The 12,417-nt window shown below is 35.2% G+C and overlaps 1 protein-coding gene across 9 annotated transcripts in view; it reads left to right on the forward strand.

The window, feature by feature from the left end:
* Moe (Moesin) overlaps positions 1-12,417 on the forward strand; it is a 31,355-nt gene that overhangs the window by 13,698 nt on the left and 5,240 nt on the right. For 6 of the 9 annotated variants that reach the window (XM_068293437.1, XM_068293443.1, XM_068293444.1 and 3 more), the window contains exon 2: positions 7,721-7,858. In XM_068293437.1, the coding sequence (XP_068149538.1) occupies positions 7,844-7,858 (15 nt within the window). In that variant the 5' untranslated portion in view covers positions 7,721-7,843. Of the gene's footprint in view, positions 1-7,720; positions 7,859-11,190; positions 11,361-12,417 lie in introns of those variants that run through there. The other 3 variants (XM_068293436.1, XM_068293441.1, XM_068293442.1) reach the window with 3 other exon arrangements.

A 12,417-nucleotide genomic window follows, 5' to 3' on the forward strand; every position in this document is an offset into this window, starting at 1 on the left:
TTTCTATCGATAATCTTAATTGGGTCAAATTACATAACGTGACGTGGTAGTAGCCGCCGCCGCTTATCGTACATAGCGTTGAAAGAGTGTTGGTGTGTATGAGTGTGTGAGTGTGTGTGCTGGTAGTGTTGAGTTAACGGTCTTTTAGATTTCTTTAATTATTATGCGATAAAAAGCAAATAAATTAAAGTGCACGAATTGTTTTGTGATTTGTTCATCATCATCACTATGAAACATGTGAAGTAACACACAATATTGTAATAAAATCAAAAGTTAGTGTTGTCCAAACGTCACTTCCGCTCGAAGTGCTGTACGAAATGAAATCATGTGTATATCTTATCTAAGACAACGACAACACACATACCAATAATGTCTCTCTCTCCCTCTGTGTGCGTGTGAGTGTGTAGCAATTGCTCTAAAAATATTTTATATATCCCGCCGAAAAAGAAAAAACCAAAAACCAATTACAAATTGGCAAATAGACACCAGGAAAACCTAAGCGTCGGGGCGTTGTCGACGTCGCATCGTTTGGATCCTCCATAAAATTTGGCAAACAACAACAAGCAATTGGGTCGCATGGTATACACCACTCCAAGCCACCAACAACATCATCAACAAATACATATGTATAAAATATCGATAATAACACCCGCGACAAGATACTACATTGGCGCAATTGTGATGTACTCAAACACATGCGTTTCGCTCGGTTTTTCTTGTCGCGTCAACAAATCTTTCGAAAAAGTCGCACGACGACGAGAAAAACTTTAAAAATCCCCCGAAAGACGCATTCTTGATAGATTTCAATCTCTAGAGGATAATTAAGTGACGTTAGTTGCTGTCCTACCGATTATAACACAATGAAAGCAGTGTGTTCAATGTGAAAAACAAGTTGATGACTTATTTACTTTCGTACAGATAAAACCGATTGGTTTTCTAAATGAAGGTTAATTATTTGGCATGTGCTTGGAGCAAAAACAGTTTGTATAAAGAGTTCTCAAAGTTTAATTGGTTTCTCATTTGAGTTTTTAGTGTCGCGACATGTCCTTCTCAAAACTCAATTTGTAATTGGACGATCGACTTGTAAATCCTTTTTATGTTCACCATCATGTAATGTAAATATTATGACCTCCACATGTATCTAGCCAAAATGGATTTTGTGCCTTCAAAAGGATATATGGAGAATGAGTTAATTTTTTGTTTACAGTTATATTTGGCCTTGAAATAAGGTATTAATCCAAAAATCCGCAGTAGTAAATATTCGAGTATAATCAAGACAAGACTTAAAAAGTCAGATAACTTTTTGCCACCATTTTATATAATATTTTTTTGTTGTTTTGAATGACTAGAAGGATTGTTAGCCTTTTTCACCTCGTTCTTCATTTCAATGGCGCATGACCTACTAAAATTTTGACATCACCTAACCAACGATGTTTTTATCATCGAAAGTCGTGTTTCTAGACATTGATAACCCCTTTAATCCGGTGACTTTTCGAAACGACTGGTATTTCCAATAGATAGATCACACTATATAGTTTCGTTGACAACAAAACTTTTGGTCAAAACCTGACTTCTTAGCACTTTATTGCATCCCATGTTGGCTAAAACGTGCAATCAACATTGACAGCTCTAGCGACTACATTTTATCCGAGAAGCTGTTAAGAATTTGACTGCTAAAACAAAATACTTAATTAAAATATGAATTATAATAAATAAAAACACAATAAAACGCTTTAAAAGCGAAAAATGTACATTGAAAAATATCAAAGAAGTTAAATTCGGCTATGCCGAAGTTTATATACCCTTGCAGTCCTTGACAATAATAATTTCACATGTTCAAAATTTCTTTTCTGCAACTCAATTCATTAATATACAAACAAAACAATTTTACTCTTCATACTATGTACAATTTGTTCTTCTTCTTCCCTCATTCCCTAAGCAAAGCAACGCACGCATACACATACAGTTTATGTAGCGTTGCGTCTGTGTGTGTATGCATGTGCTCTGTTAACAGATGGTGACGTAGTAGGCAGCAAGCAGAGCTGCCGGCAGCGATTGAACCGATTTATATAGACTGTAACTTGTGTTCTATTTATCCGATCAGGGTCAAATTTTGGGATCTGAGATTTTATATCAAATTCTATTATATTGGTAAATTTCATGGGGATACTCCAATTTTTGCAAAAATTTTTGTTCCAGAGCTATATGATATAGTAGTCCGATCCCAAAGATTTTCATACTTTATCTCACCCGGGTAAAAAAAGCTCCCAAAAAAAATTTCATCCCGATAGCTCTTAAGATGGCTGAGTAAAACGCGTACGCACCGACGGACAGACGGACAGACGGACAGACGGACAGACGGACAGACGGACATGGCTATATCGACTTAGCTTCTCATGCTGATCAAGAATATATATACTTTATGGGGTCGGAAACGTCTCCTTCTGTGCGTTACAAACATCTGACCAATTTTATAATACCCTCTGCAAGGGTATAAAAACATTCATTTTCGCTATGCGACACACACACACATATAAATGTGTTTATATCTAACCTTTGGGCGATGTTTCTGTACCTTGTACTTACAATACTCTACACGTAAATTAGTTGATCGGCAATGTTTATTACTTCTAAAACAAGAAATTTTCAATCTGTAATAATCTTTGTTGGAACTGAGGGCTAACAGAGAAACACTTTTAAGAGCTGATTTCTGGGTATAATGAAACGAAACGAGGCACAAAGTATTGAAAGCAAAAAGGATAACGACGCATCTGAATATCCAGAATAAAGGATTTCGAGGATGTTTTAGGTCGCGATCGCTATTAGTGTCAGGAATGTTGTAGGACATTTCTTCTTCGATCGCTGTCATTTGGATCGTAGAGGGTATCTCGAAGTCGATGTAACGCCAAAAGAATGTTATGATTGTACGAATTTTAAAATGATCTACTTTTGCCATATCTGTCTCCCTCCCTCCCTCTCTTTTCTTCTTCCGATGTGTGCGTGCGTGCCTGCGTATGTGTTAATTATGGCCGCGTTTATGTTTTCATTTTCTCTTCTTTTAAAGGTGTCCAATGTTTTCGTGTCTGTGTCATGTCGTGCCGTGTCGTGTGGGCCGCGCTGTCACAGCCAACATAACTTATTGTTGTTGTTGTTGTGGCTCTTTTGGCTGTTATTGTTGTTGTAGTCAGTCATTTGTATGTATTTTCTTTACGTGCACGAATTTGTTTAGCTTGCTATCTAGAACATTTAAGCCTAATTTGCTTCATTAAATTGTCACATTTGTTATTTTATTGCTTGCTGTTCTTTTAGTTTTTTTTTTCCTGTTTTCTTTTTTGTTGCTTTAAAGAAGAAAAGTTGGTGCGGCGGGGGGCTGCCCAGTTGATTTGTCTTTTTAATTAACAGCTGTGAGAAATAATAAGTAAACATATCTATATATCTATATATAATGTATTTGGAGTGGAATATTTAACAGTTGTAGTTAAATAACACGCAACTCCTTTGAATATTCTTAAACTCCGACTTAAAAATCAAATCATTCGTATGGAAAATGCTTGATTAAAATATTGCACTTACTATTTTGGCCATAAGTGTAAATATAGATCTTTTTGATGTAATTAATATTTAAAGCATGTTTCTGTGTTTATTTGTTTTTTACCCCTTCTTGCTTGATTGCCTTCTTATGTGTACTATGTACTACAGTAGAATCCGGTTATAACGACGATCAAAGGACGGACGATTTTCGTCGTTATATCCGGAAGAGGTACTAACCGGAGGCCCTTTCATATAAGTTTGTATTGGGACCAACCGATCACTCATCGAACCCGGACGGACATTATAAGCGGAGTCTTTATAACCTGATTCTGCTGTATTGCGTATACCAGGCTGCTTTATATGGAGCCGTACCTATGGATATGAACGCTTCTATATATTGTATAATTTCATGGGTAGTCTTATTTTCCAACTAAGTTATAATAGAGAGACAAATTTCCAGTTCTTAAAAGTGTACAAATATTTCAGACTTAGAGTGATTTTTGTTTTTAAATTTTATTTATTGACCGAATACAAAAAATCAACGCTCCATGAAAAAAAAAAAAAAAAAATAATTACTGAAATTAAGTGTGTGTGTGTGTGTGTGTGGCTTAAAGAAGAAAATTGCTTTGTCGTTCATTATATTAAATATGATGAGCTGAAAAATGAAAATCCAAAAGAGGGTCTCCTCCCACTTTTTTCCATCTCCCTCTATCGTCTCTCTTCCTCATTGACAATAGTACCTCTCATTCATTTATCTTTTGACAACGTTGCGCATACGCAATGTAATTCGGTGTGTTGAATTTCTACTTCATCTCGCTCCTCTCTTCCCCCCAATTATCATCACTCTTTCAGTTGAGTTTAGTTCACTTTGTAGTTTGTGGTTCCAGTGGTCAAACAATAAACGTGATTTTGGCTTTTAAAAGTTGAACTCATTAATGTAGTTAATGGATATTAAACAGAAACAAAACAACAAACGAAAACGAAAGATACACAGATATAGTTAAACATACACATAGCACAATGGGGTCTCCAAACAGCGAAACTGAAAAAGAGAGGAAAAAAAAAGAAAAATAAATAAAACGGACACATTATGTAAACGTTTATATAACCGAATGAACCGAATAAATGACTGATGGTTAGGTCAAGAAAGATGAGCATATTGTTGTCTTCGTTACTGAACGGAAAAGGAGGACGGGGAAATGAGAGTAATGAAAAAATCCATTCATTAAATGTTTTCATTTTCCCGTCCTTCTGTTGCGAAATGCGGGAAAATGTTTTAAAAGAATTAAATGCTTATTTTAATTGAATAAAATATTCGAAATCAAGTACGCAGAAACCATAACAACTTCTATGTTATACTTTAATCTACACAGGGTCAAAAGAAACAATAGAAACGGCTACAATCTTAACCTTAAAAATCATATTAGTAGGTAGTTTAAATGCAACTTTTTGACCTCACAAGTTACTTATGTGTAAAATTTGAACTTTACTTTGTATTTGATTAAACATTATTTTTAGTCAAGTGTCGTGAGTGGCTAAACTAAAAAATATTAACGCTCTTGAAGTTGCTTTTAGACTAAACAAGGAATGGGAATCATTTCAGGAAAGACTTGTCTTGAATTCTTTGGATCTGATATCAAAGATTATGTAAGAAGTCTTAAAGGTAAACGTATGATGATTAGCTCGAAAGATTAACCATAAAGGCGAAATGTATTGATCTTGAAAATGAATCGAGATTATGATGTTAGTCTGTTGTTGTCAATTTTAGTTATGTATGTCACTTGATTCTTACGATTTATGGCATTAAAGTGGACGCCCAACAGGCGATATGAATTTGAGAACTAAAACTGACCCAATAAGAATCCAAGTTTAAACGTCTAATTGTAATTTTTCGCCTTGAAGGAGTTGTATAAACGAGGAGACTTTTGCCCTTAAATTAGGGATTTTCCCATAGGCCCCACAATCTGAACTACTTAGTAAATTTCAGATATACATACATATGTTTAGCTTTGAAACAATCAAAAAATATTTAATCTTTTATGAACCTCTTAAAAATTACTCCATTCCCTTACACATAAATATGTGAGCATAAATATGCTTGAACAAATATTTCCACTCTTATCGTCGTATACCAAAACAAAAATATGTATAACAATTCCAAATATTTATCAGCAATGTCCTTGATAAGTTTAAAAATTGTTCTTTTCTTTATACCCTTGCAAAGAAAGGTATATTAAAATAAATAAGAAGGGTGCAACGCATAGAACGAAGCATCTCCGTCCAAGCAAAGTATATATAATCTTGAGCATCAGGACGAAACGAGTTTATTTATTCGTGTCCGTCTGTCTGGGTTAAAGCAATCTTCTTCTAGACGGCTTGAGCCTCAGTAAGGCTTGGATTTAGGCGGATCAGACTACTGAACGTGACTTATCATTTGATAAAATGTTATTCCAAGTGCGTTGCAAGGGTATACAAACTTCGGCGCGGCCAAAGTTAGCCCTTTCCTCGGGTTTTTGTTTTTCCCATATATGGTCGCGCGTTGTATTGCAAAAATCACTTCCGTTTGGTGCGGCAAAACTTGAAAAGAATTAAACCCCAATGCCTTCAGGTTTCATGCTTGTGCTTTCTTCGTTATATCCTCCCTTTTTTTTCATTCTAATAAAATCAAATCAAATGACTACGAAGGAAATGACGCATACTCTGTCTTGTTTCTGTTATCTTCGGTCATGGAATGAAACAACGGAGAGATGCACTCCATAACCGTTCAATGATCGAGTCATGCGATTCAGCTTAAAACAGCCATTAGCCACATCTATTTTGGCAAATACTAAAAAGTTGTATACAGTCGTAGAGAGGCACGTATGGGTGGATGACTTATTTCTGCGATTAGCTTTGATTCAGTCCAAAGGAATTTTCGTTGGCAACTCCAAAAAAAAAAAACTGAAACTGGCATTGAATGAGCTCATTTTCATTTACTTGAGTTTTTTTTTTGTTTCTTCCATTTTGTTAGCTTTTAACAAGCGACAAAACATTTTTACTTACATTCATATACACATGTCTGTACATATATATAGATAGATATTTATACATATGTATATGCTTGAAGTTCACGCAGAAGCGATAATAAATACGGCATGATGTCATAATTTGTTTTATGAAATATTGTACGCCTTGAAAGAAGCATTTTATAGTATTATCACTCCGCACACTCCACAGACGCTTGTATTTTGATTTAACATTTCAAATGAAGTTTTGACGAATTGACGTCATAAAAGTTAACTTTTCTTCGTTTGGTCGGTCGTCGTTCGGTCAAATGTCAATTGTGTGGTGTCAACTTTAAGTGTATAATTTGTGGTAGTCAACCTTGTGCAAAAGGAACTTTAACGTAAGACAATGCTTTAGATCTACACCAAATAAGGAAACACTTTTCCATTTTGATTGAGCTGGGTAGAGATCATACTCATTAAAGTTTTCGTCATATACATATCTACGTTGACCCTCATTACTAGCCTCATTTGTTGTGTGTCCACCTTGATCTGCCATTTTATTTATTTATTGTTAATTACAAAGTGTGATTATGTGGTATATCGACATAATAAGATAGAGAAACATCTTTGTGCCTTTGATTCACAAAAGATAAACGTTAAAAGGACCATTGCTTGAAATCGATTTGTTGTCGGGACCGCGTTAATTGATATTGAAGGGTATAGAAGTGCAAGTTTTTGTGATACTCTATCTTTATCTTCGTGTGTAAAGGTGTAAAACTATTTGTGGGAAATCAAATGTCCAGATTTATGTTAAAGTCATCTGATTCTGATTATATTCAACAGAATTAGAGTCTAGTATTCGGTGTTTTACTTGCTGACGAAAACTATTGGATAATGTCTTCAAACTTGATGAAATTTCCAACAGACATATAATTTTAATTGTTATGGCAATCGCTTGGTAATTAAAAAGTAGTCTCAGTCTTAGTTTAAAAACCTTTTTACCCAAATTACATATCCCATAAGGAATATAAGAAAGGAAGTCTATATAAGAACCACAAAGTTCTACTTGTCTAGATATTGGTTGACTCAAAGTCTAAGTGATTGGTGGCTCTCATTACCTCGAAATTGAACTATACATATGTTTTTCTTTTGTACTTGTAAAAACTATAATTTCTTCTTTTATTTTGCTTTTTCATTTACAGTTTTGAGCTTCATATAGTAGGAATAAACACAACGAAGAAAAGGAGGGCAATTAATAGCAACTCAAACTAACAACAACCACATCAACAAAAACTAAGGCGAAAAAGAACAAGAAAAGCAGCAAAATGTCGCCGAAATCGGTAAGTTAAGATACAGGGACAGGACTTTCTCAACTTACCGTTAGTTTAGCTTACCTTTGAGTAACTTAATTTTATTAGAATCAAAAGTCTTACTTGGAAATGATTTGAACATCAACTCGTAGCAGATCAAAAAACTTTAACTTAAATTATTTGTTTATAAGAAATGAAGTGAAGTTGTTTCAAAAATATAAGTAGTTGCCGTAATTTAACTTAAGCGAGAGATAAATTCAAACAGTGCAGTGCAGAAGTGTGCGAACAGACGGCCGGAGGAATCGTGATCCATACCTCATGGATTCTTCTTGGGTTGGGATAGAAAGTTTCTGCCACTTTTGGCCACATTAGCGGTCTGTGCTTCCTTGTGTTTTTGTTTTAACTCTTAAACTCTTATCAAGGACTTGCGTCTTGGTATATTGCAAAACGACGACAAGCTTTAGCCTTATTGATTACGAATTGTTTCAGGTAGACCACAAGGGGGACAAAATGCAATATAACTATAGTTTTGCTGCTAAAGTCGATGTGTGCAAGAAAGTTCGTATTGAATCTAGCTTTCCCATGATATATTCTTTTCCACAATAGGATTAGCCGCCAAACTTCTATAGATCAGAAATAAAACCCGACCCACATTCGTGTATTTTCGCCAACATTTCTTGTTAAACGATTTTGACACATTCATAGATTTTCAAAGGCTATAAAAACGAATTCATAAAAGAGCACGTAGAAAAAAAATTTAGTGAGATATATATTTTTGACGCCATCAAAATTAATATATAGCTTTTCTAATGTGTCATGTCTATAAGTATGGCAATCTTTGCTTATCAGTTAGCAAATTCACTTGAAATGAACAAATCATCGTCTTTTGTTTTACTGAGTCTAGTCACTGAGTCTAGTATATTCATTTTTAATGCAGATTTTGTTTTTTGGAGTTTAGTTCTGTTTTTTTTCGGTTTCACGTAACTCAATGAGAAAATTATTTCATATCTTAGCTTATGTCTCCTTTCTACAGGAGCAAACCCTTCCTAATTCCTTCCTAACAACTATGAACTCTTTGAAAAAGTTGCAGATCTTCCAAAACTAAGACAAACTTGATACCACAAAGTTTTCAATTCTGCTCCAACAGTCAATTTGCGGCAAATTAAAATTGTGAATTTTGTTTGTAATTTTATTGACATCTGTTTGTTATATCTTAAGAATCAAAAGTAGAGTTACCTTTCAAGATTGTCCATCCAGATCGTAAAAGAAGTAAATATATTATCGATCTTAGAGATAGAATTTTATCGAGCAAAGAATAGTTTATTACTTTAATCAATGTCATGTTAGTCTATATTTTTGTTTTGTTATTACTAAATCAAAATGATAACTACCTCATCTATTCTTATTTATAAATGTCTGTTTGTATGTATTTGTTCAGTATTAATCAGAATTTCGTAAATCAATATGAATTTGGTCTGTGTAAGAAAACAGCTGATTGTATACATATTTATATATGTATTTGTGTAGATGACAACAAAAATTGCATGAGGGCATTTTTTGTGTTCACTCATCAGATGCAGAGAGAAGCATGAAAGCCGACGTATATGTTGTATTTGACGTCAGTCTTTTGGGTTTCTTAGTTTCTTTTGGCTTAGTGCCAATTTGGTCATGTATTGGTATGTGTGTAGTGTGCACATGACGTCGATAGATAGACAGAGAGAGAAGGAAAGAGACAGAGAGATTAGAGACAACGTCATAGTCGTCTACACCCACTCTCTGCCCCCACTCCCACTTGTTGAAAAAAAATACACTTGACCGTGCCCCTGTCTTGGGACGCATTTCAAGTGTCAACTGACAAACTGAACAAAATTTTAACAATAAAGAAAAAACGGAAAATAAATGTACTAACTCTTGATTGGCAGGAGACAGACTCTCATCTAACTATTGTATATATATATAAATCAGTCAAATGCGGAAATCGCTGTCCCAAAACCCATTTGGACAGGTCTCATTGTTATCTCAGATAGTGAGAAAGGCAAGCAGGGGGTAATGGAAGTTGTGGCAGGGCGAGGGGCGGGGAGGGGGTCTACTGGTGGTTAAATTCTTTCTGCTAGCTCATGTTGCTTAAATGTACTTACATAAATTTTGATACGGGCTTACGTGTGTTTCTGTGTGTGTGTGAAGACCAAAAGTTAAAATCTACTTAAAAAGGGCTCTTAGATTTTGAATAAAGATAAAAGTAAAGTTGAAAATAAAAACAAGACAAAAAAAAAGGTTTAATTTGCCTGATCAAAAGGTTATTTACCCATTAATTTTGGAAAGCATTCAAACCAAACCAAATGTATGTACATATATACATACATACTTAAACACCGATAAAAAGTTTGTTATTTCTGCTGAAGTTTGCCTCTTTATGTTTTGAAAACCTAGAAAATTGAAATAACATTAAACTTATAGTTTTTGGAAGCCTTTGACGCCGGCTTGTCTAGGTGCAAACTAATGAGGCGTACTTTTGACTAGCTTGCCCCTGATAAATATTTTCTTTTTTCCATTTTCTATATACTCTTCCTTGCATGTGTTATGTACACTTCTAACTGAAATAGGGAAAAGAGAGTGCGGCCGGGGCTAACTTGAATTTATATTTATATTAATGATATGTTTAACAAAAATCGAGCTATTGCATGTTGTGATTTTTTTGGTTTAGGTTTTTTCTATTTGACTTTAGCAAAAAGCTTTCGCCTTTTCTCTCTCCTTCTCTGCCTCCCATTTATAAATACAAAATTTCTCTAGTCATAATTGCAGGCGTGTGCCTTTGATTGACAGTGATTTGTTTGACCAACTGATATCTGGATTGGGGATGGGTAACAGAGGGAGACCTCCGAGCCCTCCACTGACCTTTAGCTAAGCACCATCAGTCCAATCTGGGCTTCTTTTTATTCTCTTTCATACTATTTTTAGCTGCATAATTAACATGCAATTATTAACTGACTGTCGGTCGCACGGTCGGTCGGTCAGTCAGTCGGCCGGTCAGTCAGTCAGTCTGTTCGTTCCCGTAGTTGCCTTATTGTCTCTGCTAACAATTTAAATTTTAGTTTCTCCCACCGACCAATCCCCACTCCCCACTTGCCCACACCACTGACCGAGTACATATGTATATGTATTTTGTTTCCCCACTTTCTTTCATTTCCTATTTTCCCCTTCAATGAGGGAAAACACAAAAGCAACTTAAATACCTGGCCTAAGTTTTCCATTTTCCTCAGTTGCCGCTAGACTACAGAACGACGCGCATTGTCTTTAATTCTTTGTCTCTTCTCACTCTCCCTCTCTCTTTCTGTCACTCTCTCACACATAGTGTCAAGGCGTGTAGTGTGTAGTGCCTTAAACGAAGAAAAAACACATTATCTTTTTTTTGGATTATAAATTCGTAATAATTCAAAAATTACTGAAAAATTCACTGCGACCCAAAATGGTCGTCGTCTCGGACAGTCGGGTCCGTATGCCCAGATACGGCGGGAGCGTGAAACGTAAAACGGTTTGTTGCCAGCCTCTCACCCTCCTACACCCATCCACCTCCTTTCATTTCGAATGCAGTTTTATGGTTTCCGTTATTTTTATTTTTAAAATTTGGCAAAAAAAAAGGAAAACAAAACTCTGGTTTAGAGTGCAATTTGTCATGTTGCTGCGACTGCAAGCAAATCGGAGTCATGACGAAAGAGACACAAATGCAGCAACAACTGGTTTACGCATAGTTGTTAAAACTATTTACTTCCGTCCGTTACAACCACCATATTTTGAAAGGGGGGCTGTTTGGGAGGAGACAGATGCATACATTCGTACCATATGCATGTATGTATGTGCATTAACCCAAAAACGTTAATTGGATTGGAAATGAAAACGTTTTTCAATTTCCTTGCAATGTGTCACGTTTGATTTTTGCTTCTCTCGCTCTCTCTCTCTCTTGAGTCTTTATTCGTTTTGCCATTTTGAGAATCTTGCAAAAAAAAAAAAGATAGGTTACTTTTACAATTACAAAGTGTCTTAAAAGGCAGGCATCGCAGTGTTTTAGTTCTCTCCTTTCCAAAACTGAATAAATTTGTAGCTGTAGGACCTGTTACCAAAAAATAACACAAACTTTTTACATAGGAACAGTCGGTCAAAAACTAAGTTTCGGACCAACATCTTTGTTATTTCCTAATCAATTCTTATGAAGTTTCTTAAGTGTCAGTATAAAATATGATTAAACATTTCATCATTTTATCAAAATCGTTATTTTCATGACCCAAGTTTAGTTTTTCCCACTTTAGTTCTGATTTTCTCGACTTCCAAGTGACTCAATAACTCATTTTTATTAAGAAATTGTTATAAATTTGCATGGCATGGACCCCTCAAAAGTTAGGAAGGGCTAAAGGTAGTCCGGACCTTTGTTTTTAAAGTAGAGGCTGAGACTCTTCATATGTAGGTATATAATAAATGCACGAAGAAAGCTTTTACGATCCAATAAAAGCGATTTAGCCGCCTCATTTTCTCTTTTCGTCTGACCGTTTTACTCGACGAGAACTCCTTTTAGATCTCGGATATAGCTCTCATAC

The sequence above is a fragment of the Drosophila tropicalis genome, unplaced genomic scaffold (assembly GCF_018151085.1).
Source record: "Drosophila tropicalis isolate 14030-0801.00 unplaced genomic scaffold, ASM1815108v1 contig_761, whole genome shotgun sequence".
Classification (NCBI taxonomy): Eukaryota; Metazoa; Arthropoda; class Insecta; order Diptera; family Drosophilidae; genus Drosophila; species Drosophila tropicalis.